Source organism: Tasmannia lanceolata, unplaced genomic scaffold (genome assembly GCF_043159265.1).
Source record: "Tasmannia lanceolata isolate RefF3 unplaced genomic scaffold, GAP_Taslan_0.1 ptg000019l, whole genome shotgun sequence".
NCBI classification, from domain to species: domain Eukaryota; kingdom Viridiplantae; phylum Streptophyta; class Magnoliopsida; order Canellales; family Winteraceae; genus Tasmannia; species Tasmannia lanceolata.
The window spans coordinates 5,198,354-5,218,358 of NW_027518696.1; the positions used below are offsets into that span (position 1 = coordinate 5,198,354).

A 20,005-nucleotide genomic window follows, 5' to 3' on the forward strand; every position below is an offset into this window, starting at 1 on the left:
GTTTATCTTCTTAGTTAAGATTATATAATGCGAGGGGCACGGCCTTCATGTGTCCATGTGTTTTTATCTCTTATTGACTAAAATCCCTCAATACTTCTCAAATGGAGAAAATAACATGAATATTGAAATCCAAAAGGGGCATTACATGTAAAAGTGGGATATGTGGATTTATTAATTTTCATGTTAAGCTAATGGAAGAATATGGTTTCTTCACTATATCCTATGGTCACCTTCAAGCCCACATAATTCTTTATATCTGTCGTATATGGCTACAACAGTAGCTTTAAAAGGAATAATTCATGCATTGGTATCTACTTACCATGATCCAAACCTAAATAGGTTATGCCCCAAAAATCATTTTCATAAGTATATAGAGGGACGGCACATTAGAGGGTTGATCCTAACCCTCTATAGATCGGATGGTTAGGATCAACCTATGGAAGTGATTCCTATTTAGGTTCTGTCCCATAAGATTTGGATCATGGTTCTGTCCCATAATGATAAATACTCATTATCATTGAGAGTTTTAAGAATTCTATGATATTCAATATGCATTCAACACACATCGGTTTAATCGTTATGACCCACAAAATTACAAACCACACCCCTCTCTTTGTTCGTCATAGACTAATAGTTAACAAATAAACTCTCTCTCTCTCTCTCTGCATTTTCCAATCTCCATCAATGGCGGCCCTAACTCTTCTCTCTCTCCTTCTCCTCCTCCTCCTCCCACTCTCTCTCCTCCTCTGTATATCCTTCCTCATCCGTCCTCGTCCCACAAAGATCCCAATCAAAGGCCGCCACGTCTTCATAACCGGCGGCTCGAGTGGCATCGGCTTAGCCCTAGCTCGGCGCGCCGCCGCCGAGGGCGCCCGAGTCTCTATCCTGGCTCGAAACCCTAAGAAACTCGAAGAAGCTCGAGATTCCATCCGTCTTTCAACCGGTATTGAGATCTCGATCTTCAGCGCCGATGTCAGAGACTTTGAAGCTATCAAGCGAGCCATCGACGAGGCGGGCCCCATCGATGTTTTAATATGCAATCATGGGGTTTTTATTCCACAAGAATTGGATTCACAAGACATGAATGATGTGAAATTTATAGTTGAGATTAATCTGATGGGTACTTTTCATATCATCAAAGCTGCATTGCCATTGATGAAGAATAGGGAAGATCGTAGGCCCGCTTCGATCGCGCTCATGTCGTCTCAGGCTGGTCAGGTATGGTGATTTTCTGTTTTTTATGTCAAACCCTAGGCTCTGATACCAAACTGATGTGAATTGGGTGTAAACCCTAGTTTCTTGATACTGTTTTTTAAGAATCTCTTTACATGATGGGTTTTTTTTTCTTTTGCTTTTTGAATGAAAATCGGCTTCACATTTTGGGTTTTGAATCTCTTGGCATGATTTTTTTTATTTTTTTTTCAACGGATTAGGTTTATTAGATGAAGAGTATAACAGTAGAACTGTAGAAGTGTAATTGTAATTGAAAAATACGTGATGGGTTTTGAATCTCTTGTTATTGAATTTGTTAGTGGGTTTTAATTCTCTTCTCATGATGGGGTTTTTCAAAAAAATGGTGATACCCTTCCCACCATCATGAGAACTCAACTCAACTCAACTAAGCCTTTGTCCCAAACCAGTTGGGGTCGGCTAATGAATCCTTTAGAAAATTTTCATGAAGAAGGTGAAAGGATCTACCTGGCTCAAATTGACTAAGTCTAATCCTGACTCTAGTTGGGTTCGTCTACATGGATCATTTTCTTCCATTCTCCCACCATCATGAGAAGAGAAATTAAAAAAATGGTGATACCCTTCTCAGCATTCACTAATAAACCTAGACCCAAATTTATGTCACGATGCACATATTGGAAAGACATTGCTTCTTAGCACATGGATTGTAGTAACAAAATTTGGTGAAATTTTGAAAAACTCGTGAATAGGCAGAATTTTTCCCACTGCTTTTTTTTTCCATAAGGAATGTTGTTTGAAAAATATTGTTAGTGGGTTATGAGTCTCTTGACATGAAGAGTTCTGTCTTGAAATTGAGCATTAACTTGCAAGCACATTTCTTGGTAGGTGGGCATATATGGCTATACAGCTTATTCAGCCAGTAAATTTGGCCTTCGTGGGTTAGGAGAGGCATTGCAGCAGGAGGTTGTTGCGGACAACATTCGTGTATCACTTATATTCCCTCCAGACACAGAGACCCCAGCCCTTTTGGAAGGTTTGGAACATTTTCTTGAGCCTTTGATTATTGTTTCTGCTATCTTGTTGTCCAAAAAAGGATGCCCGTTAGAAAAGCAACACTATTCAAAGAATTTTCAGGAATAATTAAATTTTGGAGTCCATTAGTGAAGCATCTTTAAAAAGTGTTTGGCAACTAATCAAAATCGTCAGCGCCATTTATATTGATAAATATGTGTAGAGCATACTATACGTTTTTTTAATCTTTTCATTGAAAGCACTTTGTTATTTCTTATGTGTTGTGTTAGCAGCTAGAAAAGAGAAATTACAGAGGAAAATCATAAAAGTTCCCACTCAAATTTCACTTATGTGAATTACATGAGATGCCTTTGATTAGTCAACTAATCGCGACTAACTAGGGGTAAAACATAGACGAGAAATTTTTGTTACTTTCTTTGCTTTCTAAACAAACATAAAAGAGAAAAGATGAAATAAATCAATAAGATCAATGACTGTTAATCTATTATAATCTGTTACCACATGATGAAGCTAGACATGACATCATCACGACGAAGATGAGGATGTCGATCATGATGATGTTCCTGGAGATATATTGGTGGTGATGATGAGGGGTATCATTCAATTAAGTATGATGATCCAGCTTATGAAAGCCTTTATGAGGAAATGAGTCAGACGACTTACATTTTATAGATGAGATGTAATCTATAACATTCTGTATGATTATTTTTTCTTACTTTCATTGATATATTGTAATAAATTTGATGTTTTAAGTAATAAAGTATATCTTTTTATTACATTTGGTTGGTATAATGGTTTCTTATATTTTTTGGATAATTTCTCATTTTTTTAATTTTTAACTATTTAAAAAAAATCTCTAGTCATGGTGTCTTTTTTTTAATGGCCTAGTTGTAATGTCTTTCTCGAAACGAAACACCAAAACAGCCGAAATATTGAAATGTCCCATCCCACTAACCGGAACAAAACACTGAATGAAATAGTATTGACAAATAAGCTTTAAACCATATGCTACAATTCGCAGATTTTTTTTTTTTTTTTTTGTATGTGATGCAAATACTTGTTTATGTTTTATGGTGCATCATTGTTGAAACATGCTCCCTTACTGCAGAAAACAAAATAAGACCAGAGATCACCAAAATTATAGCAGGCTCTTCTAGTTCAATGCAGGCTGATGAAGTTGCTGAAATAGCTCTAAATGGCATACAATCTGGAAACTTTACTGTTACTTGCAACTTTGATGGAGTCATGCTTTCTATAGCAACTGCCGGTCTGTCTCCCCAGAGTTCATACGTGATGGCATTTGTTGAGGTGGTTGCTGCTGGTTTTATGCGGTTAGTGGCACTATATTTCCAATGGAGTTGGTATGGAGCTATAGAAAGGTGGTTTGCACAGAAAAAGAGTAAGTATTTCCTGAATCACAATGTGCCATTCAAAAAGAAAAAATTGAATCACAATGCATTCTCTGATAGAAGCCCATTTCTCTCGTTCTGTGTTAATTATAAAGCTGTCTCTGTCAAAATGTCTATTCCTGTTGTCTTTTTGTATTTGTGGCTACTGGTTGTAATCAGTAATCAAATTAATTCAAATACTTATTAATGATTTTTCTACTATGTACATGAAAATTTATTGAAAGCCAAATATAGAGATAGACATGTTACATGATGTGAGTAATTAGTTGGAGACTTCCATTTGAAATTCATACAATATAGATGTTTACTGAGGTCATGGTTTAAAACTGTGGCGATACTGAGAAGGTATAAACTTTTTCTCTATTTGGATTCACCATTTTTGCATGAATGCTATCATTATATGTTCTTTTGATGAATTGATTTTTGTAGACTCAACATCACGTATACTTTCTCTATTATAATTTGTTGATTAATTTGTAAATCTTGTTTTAATTTTAAATGTTTACACAGCAAGGCATACAAATTTTCTCATCTCTCATTCTGCATTTGATAGAACTTCTTTCCCTGTCCTATTGGATTTTAGTTAAAGCATCTTGGTAGCATGATTACCGATTGTTTCTCTTGGTATAGCACAGTGATATCACTTTCAGAGACATTACGAGAATATCCTGGTTTGATAAAGAAAGGCATAAGCCTCAAATTAACCAAACAATTGCAATTGCATTCTCATGGATAGTAATATTCCTGTGAAGGACTTAGAGTTGTCTGATAGAAATTCTTAAATCAATGAGTTAGTGCTTCCCATGTTTTCCTAATCGAAGTTCGTCTGGTTTCTTCTTAAACGACAATCACTGCTTGTTAGTTATCTGAAAATTACTAGAATCGTCGGAAAACAAAACTTCTGTATAATGAATGCTTAAACTTAAATGAAAATACATTTTTCTAAGAAAATGAGGTAGATATGGTGAAGCTTGCATAACATTGCACTTGATGATTAGGAGTAGGCAGTGTATTGAAGTTCGAAGACATAGTGGCAGTTTTAAAACTTTTGGTTTAATAAATGCTTGTGAAAACTAAATAAACTTAATTTCCAGTTAAAAAAAAAACTATATAAACTTGAATGAAAATTGTATATAAACTTAAATGAAAATGCATTTTTCCAAGAAAATGGGGTAGATATGTGAAGCTTGCACAACATTGTACTTGATGATTAGGAGTAGGCAGTGTATTCAAGTCCGAAGACATACTTAGAGGCAGTTTTCAAAGCATGCCTACCTCGTTCTCAGAGATTCTACCTGTATGTCAAGCTTGCAGCATAATTACCTTGCAAGGAAACCATACATGTTCCTCGTTGTTCATGTGAAAGTAAAAGGTGATGCTATAGAAAGAAATCAACCTCTTTTCTGTAAGAATAAGTTGCCATATTGCCAATCAAAACAACCAATGACTACAATAAGCTCCCAAGTCTAGGAAGACAAGGACAGGGACTCTGAAAACAATGATCGATGAGTTGTTTGCGATTTGCAAATGGTTGACCATTTTTTTTTTTTGAATGGTGCAAATGGTTGACCATAGTCCGCAAATAAACCCTGAATTTAGCAAGGAACCTGGTATGGCACCTGTATTCTTTTAGAGCTGAAGGGGACAAACAGGGGGCAAACCTCTTCTAGCCACAACCTCACATTCAACAAAGCATAATTCCTAAAAAACCAAAAGAAGTCAAACGAACCTCCTTACAAGACCTCATCAAAATTCCCCTAAACTTATTGTGCACAATGACATATAATGCAGGCCCTTGACCTTCTGAGTGCAAAATGCGTGGGCTACCTGGCCCTTCATGGGATGCATGATGTAGGGCATAAGGGCGACTTGGCTCTTTCTGTTTGCCACCTTAGTTTTTTGTCTTTCCATCACTCCCTTAGTTCTAATGAGTTGGCTGGCCTGTTAGCCAAAAGTGTAGTGAGCCATGATTCCGTGTATGTGGGGCAATCTCTGCCCCCATTAAAATGTTTTTTTTTTTAAATATTCATTAATAAAGACTACCTTATTCAAAAAAAATGTGCCTATTAGCATTCTTTACTCGATGATGCACGTCTGTGCATACGTACACAATATATACTGTCATAAAAGCATTAGAAAGTGATGATCGGACATTTAGCTACACATGGCTCTAGGTTTTGGTCAATCTGAACATTGAAGACACAGCACAATTATTTCTACAAATGTTTCACAAACAGAACTGTAGAGAAGTTAATTGCTTATCTTCTGGGTCCAATTATTCAACATTTCCATCTTCTTATTGTACCTATGTACCACAGATTCATGATAAAGGGAAACTTGGACAGTTTTGGTTAAACAAATCGAAATAATGAATTTTCTCGAACCATCTACCAGTCTTGAACCCTCATGACAATAGAGCATCTATTGGCCCAAACCACTGAGCCTGTAGGAAATAATGAATTCTCTACATTTTTTCCAATATTTAATTAAGTGGGAATGAATTTTCTCAATACATTTTATCCAATAGTTAATTAAGTGGGCCATGCTCCCTATTGTATATTTTAAAGATAATGTGATTGTCTTTTATACCTGACATCGTGTTGAGGTGTCTTGTTTAATTTTCAGTTTGCTGTTAACTAATGATGCCGTGGTTTTTAGGGAGCTAAGCCATTAAGGTGTGACATACACGTGCATTCCTTGGATGGCGTCTGTATCGATTACTTCAGTCATGGATATTCTCAAGGTGCCAAAAGGCATCATCAGACATTTGGGTGACTTTTCTTAATTTTCTTCATCACTGAATTGATATCCTTCTCATGATGTGGTCCCTATGTCCGGCCCACATAACTCTTCTGATTGATATCTCAAATTTACATTTGTTAATATTATCCCTGCGGTTTGTGCAATGTGCATGATAAAGAGTACACTGGGCATTTCCAGTATTCAGCTATTGTATCACACGACTCTTCCTCGTTATGGAAATCCTTCTGCTACTTCTAACAGGGTATTCCAGGTACTGCATTAGTGTTGTAATATTTATTCTGTATTTAAGCTAGCATTCCATTGCCCTTTTAGCGTGCAAGTTATTGGACGGAGAAGGGACAGTTAGTCTTGGGGGGTTCAGAATTCACATCCAATATTCAGTCTGCCTCCTCCCATTGGTGGGGTTTCGCAGGGACCCAACATTCTGCCACCCTTGTATCTTCAGTATACCTTCTTGATTAAAGTAGTGATTTGATCTAGTAGGTACCACCTTGGACAGGTCATGCCTCAAAAACCAATCTCACCAAATGATCCTAATTGTCTGCTTTGTGGATTTCTTCCAGTTGAATGTGCACCATTGGTTTTATGTTTAATGCATAGAATTGTTTGATCATACATGAGTTCGACTACAGTAGGCTAGTAGGCAACACACATGGGCTGTTTCTAATGCCGAAGACACATCCCATTGACAAGATTAATGCTTACAAACGCCACGCCAATAGTTATGCTTTGGTGAAAGTTTGAAACCTTCTCAAGGGTATAGGATTCTCTGATCATGGTGGGTATAATGGCAATGGCATCTACTTGTGGGTCACCAACCAGATTAACAAATCGGATCCCATATGCATGACATGGGACCTAGGGTTAATCTTTCAAATGAACTTGACAGTGATCAAGATACCATTTCTCTAGAGAATTATGGGTTTTCACATGACACCTCTTACAATGTATGAACCACACTGCCCTCCCTTTAAACGTAAAGGTCACCCTCTTCCCTAATTTCTACTTTTCACTCAAGTCCATGTCTACTTTTGAAGCGCCAGTGGACCTTCAATGTTCCATAAACTATTTCATTTTTTTTGTGGTAGGATGGCTATGGTATTTCTTCTTAAGAGTATTTCTGCTCTCTGCTTGGGAGTGGTATTTAAAAGACATCCCCATCCAAGGTCTCTTCAATTACTCAATTAGGAGCGGATTATAGCTTTTTAGTTAGAAAGAATTTTTAATTTTTTTTCCAAAATTCACCCAATTGCAAAGCAATTTTATTTTTTTCAAGTTGTTCATTGTCTCAAAGGCTCTGTTATGCAAGATTGGCACCCTCTGATCATTTTACATCGAAGGTATTCATTCTACGAGACAATCAAGCAAAAGGGCCAATCTTTCTGCCTACCAAGTCATGGAAATGGCCTAAAAAATATAGAACACGCACGGTTGATTTGTGATGATCTCAGTGCTGTGTCCAGAGTCGGTCTAAACCTCCATTGCACTGAAATCAGCCATTACCAAAAAAAAAGGGCGCATAATCACACTATGGCACAGTGGGTCTCTCACCCGTGATTGATCTAAACCATTCATTTGTAAGGCCTAGTTTAGATCTCCTATAGGCCAGAAAATCACACCAACCATCTTAACACCGCAATAATTTACCGTTGAATGTAGACAATCGCATGTGTGTAGTTTTTAAGTTTTAACGGCGAAAAATGCCTGCCATCTGATGTTAAAGATTGGATGATTGTCATGATTTTTAACCCATACGAGATTCAGAGCAAGGATTATCGTGTGAATTGCCTATCGTTTATTAGGCCTTTGAACTTTGAAGCACTCACGAGAGAGAGAGAGAGAGAGAGATAAGGGAGCTGATATTATTAGAAATTCATAACAACCTTCAATTTGTTCTATCTGGATCAATATCTAGATCCCTGCAATGAGCCGTAGATCCTAATCTCGCCTGAGATGAAGGATAATTGGATTTACAGTGTGTTCCTTTTCTCTCTCTAACATGGTATGTAATTTATAAATTTTAGATGCAACTCCGCCAGAGGGTTCATTATTTAGTGTCCCTTTGTAAGACTAATCCTATGTGAGCAGCTCAAACTTCCTTCTCTACCTATTTCACCAAAACATAGGAACTCTAGCACGGTTCACCCACTCATACAAGATGGGAAGAAATAACACGGAACAAGAATTCAATTCACTCTTTATCAATATGGCTACTTAAGATGCAGGGTTCTTATTTTTCAAAGAAAAAGTGGAGTTCCTGATTGGGGCACCAATGGGCAGATTTCACAAGTCCCAGAAAATATCTGTTTAAAGCAGAAATTTCATGACATAACTGTAAATTAACCTGCGGAATATATTAAGCAAGAGACGGAAATTTTGATCAAAACCCACACTCATGGCACCTCAAGCACATCAGATCTGACCCAAGATTACCTCTCCACCTGAAACCTTGAATTCAGAAGGGACTTTCTCTACATTCAGAACCTGAACCTTCCCATCGACCACATATGCTGACCATCTATAAGACAACGGGCAAATAAATCGATTGCCCTTTCAACACTTTTTAATAACAAACTCATCAGACATATCATATTTAACCACACTGAAGCATACATGGTATTGAGAATAATCATGTAACTTTTTTTTTTTTTTGAATGGTGAGGAATATTATTCATGAAAAAAAAAAAAATATATATATATATATATATATATATATATATATATATATATATATATATATATATATATATATATATATATATATGTGTGTGTGTGTGTGTGTGTGTGTGTGTGTGTAGATAAGTTATCTACACACTAGCTTAAAATACAGTGGGGGCCACATTATTTGGGTGATCCAAACCATTCATTTTTAAGGCCCTCACATAGATAGGGTGTCCACAAAAAATCGGATCCATAGGATCATCCTAACCATTCGAACTGTGGAGGCAAAAAATGGACTAATTTGTGAAGGTTTAAAGACATCCATTTTACCTCCACAAATCATAGGGTTGGATGATCCTATGGATCTGATTTTTTGTAGACACCCTATCTATGTGAGGGCCTTTAAAATTGATGGCTTGGATCACCCAAACAATGTGGGCCTCCACTGTATTTTAAGCTAGTGTGTAGAGAACTCTCTACACATATGTGTAGGAACCGTTTTCTCATATATATATATATATATATATATATATATATATATATATATGAGAGAACATTTCCTACACACTTGTGTAGTAAGTTACCTACGCACTAGCTTAAAATACAGTGGGGGCCCACATTGTTTGGGTGATCCAAACAATTCATTTGAATGGTCCTCACATAGATAGGGTGTCCACAAAAAATCAGATCCATAGGATCATCCCAACCCTACGATTTGTGGAGGTAAAATGGACGTGTATAAACCTTCACAAATTAGTCCATTTTTTGCCTCCATAGTTTGAATGGTTAGGATGATCCTATGGATCTGATTTTTTGTGGACACCCTATCTATGTGAGGATCATTCAAATTAATTGTTTGGATCACCCAAACAACGTGGGCCCCCACTGTATTTTAAGCTAGTGTGTAGGTAACTTACCTACACAAGTGTGTAGGAAATGTTCTCTCTCTCTCTCTCTCTCTCTCTCTCTCTCTCTCTCTCTCTCTCTCTATATATATATATATATATATAGAGAGAGAGAGAGAGAGGAAAGTGAAGCTACACCGCCGGCTGAAAATACAATGGGCCCACATTGTTTTGGTGATCCAAAGAATTCATTTGATTGGCCCTCACATAGATAGGGTGTCCACCAAAAATCAGCTCCATAGGATCATCCCAACCCTACAATTTGTGGAGGCAAAAATGAACGTGTAAAAACCTTCACAAATTTGTCCATTTTTGCCTTCACAAATTTACATATCTGAATATATATATATATATATATATATATATATATATATATATATATATATATATATATATATATATTCAGATATGTAAATTTTCTAATTATGAATCCCCTCAGGCCATCCTCATGTTCCAGTTAGTCTACTTCACGCTAACTATAGCATCTTAAGTAGTTTACCTTCCCAGCTTTCAGTCTCTAGATCTTGCAATAATGATTCCAAGATGCATCTGTGTCTTAGTTGTCAGCATGGCAAACATAATTAAAGAGCTTTTGTTTGATTTATCTTTTGGGCTTCTCTATATCGTTCATTTTGATGTTTGGGAACCTCTTTTGTTCTCTATGTAGTTTTGAGTACAATGTTATTTTTATTGATGATTACACTAGATTTACTTTATTAACCATCAATCATGAGTTTCAAAAAATTTGGTTTTTACTTTATTAACCATCAAAGTCATTCCTTCTGAGGAAATGGATAAGCTGCTGGCTATAGGAGATGGAATGTCTTCGGAATAGGTTTTGACGATGATTTGGAAGCAACAAAAAATTTGTTTCGGTCAATGGATATTAGGGATTTGAAAGAACTAAGGAAGGTTGGTACTGAGAAGGAAGGTGATGAAAAGTGGGTCGAGGGTAGTAACACTGAATGAAAGGCCTTCCGACCCCGGGAAAAAAAATAGAGAGGAGAATGTGAAGTAGAAAGAGGAAGAAGAGAGGAAAAACAAGGGAGGGGAGAAAAAAAAAAGAAGAGGAAGAAGAGAATAGTGAATGAATGGACATAGAAGTGCGGGAAAAAGGGAAATAGAACTCAGTAAAAATTCTTCAATCTAGCGCCTTTGGTGGTATTTAGGTTCCTTTCTCTTCAGGTAGTTTCAAAATTGGGTTTATAGGTCTTCTTCCAGGATGTCTATCGTTTAATAGCACTGTAAATTGCCTGTCACTATCCAGAAATTGTCATTTTTCCATAGCTATAGCTTGAGAGATTCGTTCTTTCGCTTAGGCTTTCCTATCTGGATATTTTATCTTTGCTTATATCCATGGTTTTAAATTTCAGCCGAAACAATTCGGTAGAAAACGAAACGAAATACACATTGTTTCGGAAAAATACCAAACTTCGCCGAAACGTTTCGAAAATTTCGGCCGACACATTTCGTTTCGGTGAAACATTTCGGTGAAGTACAAAATTTCATCCGAAATTTCGGAAATTTCGATGAAACGTTCGGGAATTTTTACAAGATTTCGTCCGAAATTTCATACCGAAACGTTTCGGTTTCGCTAATGACCTAAACCGAGATTTAAAACCTTGGCTATATCTACCTGGAAGTTTCTCTTTTCATCTGGAATTCTAGAGACCCTGGAGGCAGGTTTTGTACTTTCAGATGATCCAATCAACTTAAAGTTTCAAGAGGTTTTGTTTAGGAGTACTTCTCGAAATGATAGGGGTGATAGTTTTAAAATATGGCTATAGAAGATGTAAAGAATGCATTTTGCAGAATAGAGGAAAGGAATGCTTGGTTTCTACTGTAATTTTTTGTTATTTTGGTTACTTTTTGAATTGGTCTCGGGTATGCCCGTGCCAATTCACCTTAATATTTTGTATTGCAGGCTGGGACTCCTAGTCCCGAATGCTATCTGAATATTAATGAAATATGTCACTTTCAAAAAAAAAAATCATGAGTTTCAATGTCTTTTCTACTTTTAAGCTTTGTTTTGTTTTTTGTTTTTTTTTTTTTTTTTTGAATGGCAACTTTTAAGCTTTGTTGATTAGCATTATTGCACCAGTATTAAACAACTTCTAAGCTATAGTTACGGGGAATATACTTCCCAGTGGTACAGGATGGCCACGGAAGTGGTATTCTAAAAGATGTAAAATTGGGGAATAAGGATTAGTCTTGTGAGATTAAGGGTTAGGTATTGGTTTAGAACTGTTAAGACTGGTTTAGGACATTAATGAACTGGTAGGACTGGTTTGGAACATTAAGGGACTGTTAGAACTGGTTTGGAGAGATATGAGGGTAGAAGGGTGAGCTATGGGTGTTACACCCATACAACTTAAACTACGCATAGCTTCCATCAATAAGAAGTACAACTGTACAAGAAATGGAACACAAACTATATCCTGATCTAAAAATATTTGCCTTAGGCACTCAAATATGACCTAAGTGATACAGTAGCATAAAAGTACATATTAAAATAAAAAAAGTTAATTAAAAGATTCATGTCTACATATGCCCTGATGCACATACACAATAGATACGCATATACATGTAAGAAACAATTCTAATCAAGTGAGCCCCCGGTATACAGTGTGAGTAACATCAAATGCCCATGTCCATGCTCAATTAACAAAGCAAAAGAAATAGCAGAAACGAATAAGTAAAAGAAGAAAAAATAGCACATACCTTTGAGAACGATGTCCAAGTAAAGCGGAAGAGAGGTCCAAGTTCAACTCCAAGCTTTTGTGGAAGCTCCCATCAAAATCACCATAAAATTCAATCTAGAAGTACACAGACATATAAAGATCATTCCTTTCAACTAAATCGAAATTTTATTTTGCTCAGCATAAAAGAACTAAACAATGGAGTGCAAGTCTTCCATCACTCTATGCAAAGTTAAGGACAACAACAAATACTCAAATGGGAGTCAACATGCCATCGAAAAACAAATGAATTAAAAATAATACACCAAAAAATATTGTAAGTTGAACTGTTAAGAATTATTCTTCATAAATTTTCCACGCCCATAGCAAAGACATGGAATCATCTCATGGTTTTTCTCCAACAATCATGCATTATTTTGTTTAAAGGTACATATAAAAGCACTGTTTTTTTTCCTTTGCAACACATGCTAAGGTTTTTTAATGAACATTTAGTTCGCAACATCGTGTATTGATTTTATTAAGAAAAAAGAGACGTTTGAATCTATAGTGCGCAAAATACAGACAAAGGCCTATATATTTGACATGAAAGTAAACTTCTTAACAAACTAAAAGTGATTCCATGATTTATCATTTTGTTAAATAAACCGTTAGCTTCTCTACGTACATGAGTAAACCCATATGGAGGAAACAATCCCCTAATCCACATGACTATGGTCTAGGAAATTAGAAATCACCATCAATCCATAGAATTTTACACCCCTAAAAGAAGTCTAATACCTTGGCAATTTTGTGGGTTGACGATGATTACTATGGATACGATCAGTGTTTCAAAACGTGGATGCGGGTCGAAACAAGGTTGAAGAAAATCCTAGTCGACTCGGCATGACGTGGTTGAGTACTTGGTTGACGCGGCTGAGTACTCGGTTGAAGCAGTCATAACTCGGGAGAGTCAAAGGAGTTTTTATTGACTTTGTAGGGCAAAAGATAGAATGCGGCCAAGGGAAAAGGGGGTCGACTGACGCAGGGGAGTTTTAAAACTATGGATACTTAATAGCTTGGCAATACCTTCGTAGGATAAGATAATAGCTCATATTTCTGACATACTTGGTTGTGTCAGTCGTTCTTTCCCAATCAAATATCTTGGGCTTCCCCTAAAGTGAAGGTCCTAGGAGAGAACTAGGATCCGCTTGTGCAGAATTTTCAGTCTCAACTAGAAGGATGGAAGGGTACATATTTGTTGTTTCCGGTCAAAATAAAGTAATAAAGTGTACCTTGGACTGGCAAATATTCATGTACAAGTTATTATAAATTATTGGATTGGTAACAGCTCAGACAACTCCCTTTCATCCCGCCCACTTGATTCATGATGTGCCCAATTACCTGATTGGATAAAGCTGAATTTCCATGGCAGCTATAGGCTGATTAATAGGGATGGGGAGGTATTGGTGTTTGTTGGTCCTTGTCGAGCTAGTGATGTGACTTGATGAAGGACAAATTGAAGAAGGATTTCAAAAGTGTAATGGTCATCCAAAAGCATTACAAAAGATCTCAGAGGTTGCAGGAAATGAATCAGAACTCGCCATTATTATATGTAATCTGGTCGGAAGCCAAATCAACAGACTAGATCATTGATCGAGTGGAATAGACCATAGTATCGATCAATAAATCCAACTATCGATCAAAGGATGATACAGAGCAGACCATTAAAAAAAAAGGGCAATACAGAGAAGAATTGGACAGATTCAGATCAGCATTAATTGATAGGCCATTTCATTGATCGATGGACCAGAGCAATTGGACAGATTCAGATCAGCATTAATCGATAGGCCATTTCATTGATTGATCGACCAGAGCATCGATCGAAAAATTCAAGCACCGATCAATCAATGAGGCGAAGCAATGCAGTAGAATTGTTTTTTAGTAACTCTTAATTTTACTTTCTTGATTTTCTTTATGTTTCCTTGTTGGTTAAGGAGTCTAATTTCATGCAAAGGTCTTTGAATAGGTTAAGGATTCTTAGAAAGTATTGCAAACCCTATAACTATAAACGCTAAAGGAGATTATGCTATGGTTCTGTTCAGAAATCTTAAGTTATTATGTGTTTTTAGGTGCTCATCCAAGAATTATTTAAGATTTCATGCGAACCCTTATATTTTTCTTCTTTGTTTTCTTGTCTAGTGCAAGAAGCAATCCCACTTTCAGCCCATCGGTTTCATTCCCTTGAAATTGAAATTTAGCTTTACCATTCATCATTATTCGGTTTCATTTGCTTGAGCCCGCAAAATACCTTCTCCTTCCACAGCCCCCAATAATTCTTAAATTTCTTTATGCATTACTGTCGAAGTATAGATCAAAGCGGTTTGGAATGGAATTAAGCTATTACATTGGATAAGTACTTCCCAATTTTGAATCAAAGGCGATCTCTTAACACCATCAGATAGGTTATGGAGGAGTTGCAGCCTCCATGGAGATCCAGATTTTTGAAGAAATGTTGGATCTTGTTCCTAGTCTTGAGTGTTCCTATTCCCATATCCATTGTGCGGGCAACAATCGTGCTGATGTTATTCTGCTCGATTGTTTGTTGCCTCCTTGGCCTACCATATTTGTTATTTTCTTTCGTAGAATCTTTCACTTATTCGAAGAAAAACATAGACATAAATACATGTGCATTCTTTTCTAAAATCCTTGTTAAGGTAAAGTAAGGACTTTTTTCAGATTTTCTAATATTCACGTGGATTTCTTGATTCTAACACTTTGGAAGAATGTTAGATTGAACATATAACCTTACGATGCATGCCAAAAATAATTTCTAAAGAGATAAATGAGAGTCCTTTAAATGATTGTGTTTGTTTGAAGAGGTAATTTTAAAAACAATTGAAATATGGCTGTTTTAATGGGGATTCTTTTTTTTTAATAGCAACAAATTTATTAAAGAGCAAAGGGCAATGCCAGGGGACCGCAATCACAATTTATTAAAGAGCAGCAGGACTTCGTTTTCTCATCGAAATCACAATTTGTTTGGCGTATGGAAGGATTTTATGGAACAAAAAACACAAAAAGATATCCAGTTTGACCCTCATATTGGTAGGTTAAATTCAAAAGGGGCAGCAAGGAAACCACAAAGCATGGAAGTATGGTTCATTCTGCTGGCTATGATGAAGCAATGTTTGAATGTTGTATTTCTATTATTTTTGCTTATGTTAGGCCAGCTAGGAGTTTGGAAGCAATTGACGGAAGAGTATGGGTGTAAACACCGAATTTCGCCGGCTCCCACAATGGGCTCCATCAAGTTGCATAGGATTTCTTAGGCATTTTAACCTTCAAAAACATTTGGCTTAAGGCAATCATATATTGTAACAATTGGTTAAAAGGGGAGTTGCATCTAGAAACTTCTAGCTAGGTTCAAGGAGATGAACTCTATATTGTATTCATCATATGCGAATAAGATACGTCCAATCCAAGGGGAAGGCAATTTCATTGCCAACTAGAAAGCAAATTTAGCATGACCTGATGTGAACTAATGTTTGGGGATCATATGCCTGATGCATATAAGGTGAAGCAATATTTGAATGTTGTATTGCTATTATTTTTGCATATGTTAAGCCAGCTAGGAGCTTGCAAGCAATTGAGGGAAAAGTATGGACTCTATAAAAGTTTCTATTAGATATTAAAAATTATTATATAGCTGCTTGAAGCTACCCAATCTCTCAGGAAGCCAACTTGATGTTCATTATGTCAATATGTATACATGTGTGTGTGTGTGTGAGAGAGAGAGAGAGAGAAATGGGGGGGGTGGGGGGGGGGGGGGGGAAGGGGGTTCCATTGAACATTAGTCAGATTGCAGGGGTACAATGTTAGTTCCATCCTAAATTCCTACATTTTAAGACATTCGACAATTGTAGATAAAAGTATATATTCAAGGAAAACATAATCTAGCGCTAACAATTATGCTGGGAATATATTCATGAAAACAAAGCATTTGAGCCACAATGCAAGTTGGTGGCTCGAACCAAAATTACATAGAGAAGCTGAACAATGAACTAGATTGCAATCTTTGAATATTGGTAAGAGAAAGCTCTAGGAAAAGCACTTACAGATTCTTTGGCTTCTAGCTTCTCAGCCCAACCATTCATAACATACGGATCATTGACGGATACACAAATTACAGAATCGATCCCTTTAGCTTTGAAGTTATCAATATTTTTCTTGTAGCTGGGCACATGCTGTGCTGAACAAACGCCCGTGAATGCACCCTGGAGAGAGAGAGAGAGAGAGAGAGAGAGAGAGAGAGAGAGAGAGAGAGAGAGAGAGAGAGAGAGGAAATTCACAAACTAGAATTAATCAATTCAATCATGAAGTTAACAGGAATGAAGCCAGAACCGAAATGAAATATAACGAACTAAAACTTACACAAAATGTGGAAATAACCTATACTCACTCTCAAAATGCCCCAATAGGAAACAAAGCAACCAAAAAAGAAAACCATAAATGAAAATGAGCAAAATAAAGCCCCCTTATCCCTCAAAAGCAAACAACAAATAACCCACACCCACTCTCAAAATGCCCCAATTAATGCCCCAATTAGAAACAAAGTAACCAAAAAGAAACCCAGAAATAAAAATGAGCAAAGAAAAGAAAAAAACATCCCCTAGTCCCTCAACGCAAGCAAGAACCCAACAAAATAAGACACACAAAAATGGGACAAATTAAGAAAGAAATAAACAAAAGAAATGAAGAACTTACAGGGAGGCCGAAGATGACCACTTTCTTCTCCTGAAAATCAAATGACATCACAATCAACAACAACAACAAAAAGAAAATTAGAAGAAAAAAAAAAAAAAAAAACATTATCCATAGAGAGATAGAGAGTATGTATATATTTTGCCTTGAAGATATCTCGGAGAGGAGTAGTAGAGAAGTTGGAAGAGACACCTTCATCCCAGGATCGTGCCTTCTGAAGGGAAACCTCAGGAGCCGAAGACACGAGATCGCTGCCCACCGAAACAGAGGCAAAACCCCTCCATGCCGAAACACCAAAACCCGACACCATTTTCTTCAATCCAGAGCTTGATCGCTTCACCATTATAGAGGCCATCTCTCTCTCTCTCTCTCTGGATGCAGGGTTTCTGCTTTCTACCAAAGCCAAACTTAAAAAGAAGCAAAATCTGGGAGGTCTTAATATAGGTATGTGATATATTCGCCTTCTTTTCTTCCCCTGGCCAACCCCCTTTAGTGGGTTTATGACTTCTCTTTTTACAACAAAGGGGGTGTCCATTGGAATAAAATGGAACAAGTATAGCATTTCCCATTTGATTGATCTAGGCTGTCTATCTGATAGGCCCTACCTTGGATCATCTGGAATAGCCAAAAAATCAACGCCTAGTGGACAAACCTAACAGCCTACAATCTTGGCCATTACTCATTAGAGTGTGTAGGCAATTTTTACAGAAGCAATTGTTTTGTGCAAAGACTCTTTCTACTAATAAGAACTGCCACTTATCTAATGAACCACATGGGCTTGTTTGGTTGCACATTTTGGAGGTCTTTACCGTAGTTTACTAATAAGGTGTGATGGCATGTGATTTTTTTATTGCCAAAGGAACCAATACCCTAGAAGACTACTTACCTACTACATAACCTCATCTGATGAGGTGGCATCCTTTAACTCTACTACTAAACAACTTTTAAAAAGGTGGCTTTTTCCTAGTAGAATTGTAGGGGATCTCTCTCTCTCTCTCTCTCTCTCTCTCTCTCTCTCTCTCTCTCTCTCTCTCTCTCTCTCTCTCTCTCTCATCTCTCTCTCTCTCATATCATGGGGTTCACCAGTACTCCATCAACAAACTAACTAACTACTCTACTAGCTATCTGTTTGCCTACCATGCCAAAGTGTGGATTTGGATTGCTCGAATCATGCATTGAAATCCACATCCTATTCTGATTCTGTCACAATCTTACATTTGTTTCAAAAAAATGAACATAATCAAGGGTGAAAACAGAGTGTTGATGGGATTTGAATGCAGGAGGAATTTTAAGATTTCAATCCCTCTCATGTGTTGATGGGATTTGAAGCATAATGTGTTGTTTGAGGTTTAGTGGATTGGGATGATTCTAGCAATCAATGTTGAAATTAGGAATTATTAAATGTTCTCAAAACTTAGAGGTGATAAAAAAATCCAAGTTCCAAACAGAATCCCATTGAGGACTCACGGAAATACCTCAGATGGTATCTATTCTACATACAACAGTGTATGGAACTACTTCGACAAGTTGACCCAATGGAAATACCCCTTCTTATTTATCGAAGAACAAATAGACACTGTAACTTTATCTCATTGGAAAAGACGGATACTATGGACCTCACCTTTTCAATGGGTTATCTCAAAGCAAAGGTTAATATTTTTTCTAATCTGATTGTTATATTTTTAAGAACTCAATCTTATACCTCGCAGACTACATTGAGGATATGTTTTGTATTCAATCTTCTTAAAAAATCTTGTTACTTTCTTTGATCCCCTGTGATCTTATATTATGAGAATGTCGGCGCACATGGTCCTAACAGCTGATCACATACATGGCACACAAAGAGTGGACGTCTTGGTGGGTTATGTGGAAAGAAAGGAATTCTAGGTTGTTTGATGGGGTGGCTAAATCTCCGTATAGACTTTACATCAAAATTATTGCGGTCTCCATATTGTGGGCTAGAAGTACCCCTTTGTTTAGATTTGTATCGGCTTTTGATCTCTGGGAGGGTTGGCCGATATTGTCCAATGATAGGGAGAGAAGATCCATGATTGTTCAAAAGTGGGAAGCCCCTCCTAATGATTTTATTAAACTAAATTTTGATGGTTCTTGTTTAGGTAATCCGCGTCCTTCAGGTGTTGGGGGTCTATGCAGAGATTCTTCTGGTTTGGTCTTGTGGGCCTATTCTGGTCCTATTGGAATATGTGATTCTAGTGAAGCGGAGGTTAGGGCGGCTTTCCATGGCATCAAGCATCTGAATAAAGAGTTTTTTAATAAGGTGGTTGTAGAAGGGGATTCCTTAAATGTAATCAGTTGGCTTTCGGGAAAGGTTGACCCTCCTTGGAGGTTTCTCTCCTTCTTTGATGAGATCTCAGACTTGACCTTCGGATCTTCTATAGCCTTTAATCATGTTAGGAGATCTGCTAATGGTGAAGCAGATGCTCTAGCTAGATCGGGTGTGCCTAGGTTGGGTCTGGAATGGTTTGACTATTTTCTGCCCAGTCATTTTATTTTGTTGTTTATCTTTTAATGTAATCATTGAGAACCATCTCGGTTTCTCTTCCTTCAATATATAATTTACCATTTCAAAAAAAAAAAAAGAGTG

The 20,005-nt window shown here is 36.9% G+C and overlaps 2 protein-coding genes across 2 annotated transcripts; one reads left to right on the forward strand and one right to left on the reverse strand.

Annotated features, from left to right (window-relative positions):
- The first annotated feature begins 513 nt into the window (after window positions 1–513).
- LOC143853207 (3-dehydrosphinganine reductase TSC10A-like) lies at window positions 514–6,690 on the forward strand. Its single transcript, XM_077362947.1, has 4 exons — window positions 514–1,218; window positions 2,077–2,224; window positions 3,332–3,622; window positions 6,291–6,690. The coding sequence occupies exons 1-4, from the start codon at window positions 685–687 to the stop codon at window positions 6,296–6,298; spliced, it is 981 nt and encodes a 326-aa protein (XP_077219062.1). The 5' UTR covers window positions 514–684; the 3' UTR covers window positions 6,299–6,690.
- Window positions 6,691–8,564: 1,874 nt separating this feature from the next.
- PRXIIF (peroxiredoxin IIF) lies at window positions 8,565–17,817 on the reverse strand. Its single transcript, XM_077363086.1, has 5 exons — window positions 17,546–17,817; window positions 17,404–17,433; window positions 16,755–16,913; window positions 12,683–12,777; window positions 8,565–8,913 (listed from the first exon to the last, which is right to left on the reverse strand). Exons 1-5 carry the CDS (start codon window positions 17,753–17,755, stop codon window positions 8,808–8,810), a joined length of 600 nt encoding a protein of 199 aa, XP_077219201.1. The 5' UTR covers window positions 17,756–17,817; the 3' UTR covers window positions 8,565–8,807.
- Window positions 17,818–20,005: the final 2,188 nt, after the last annotated feature.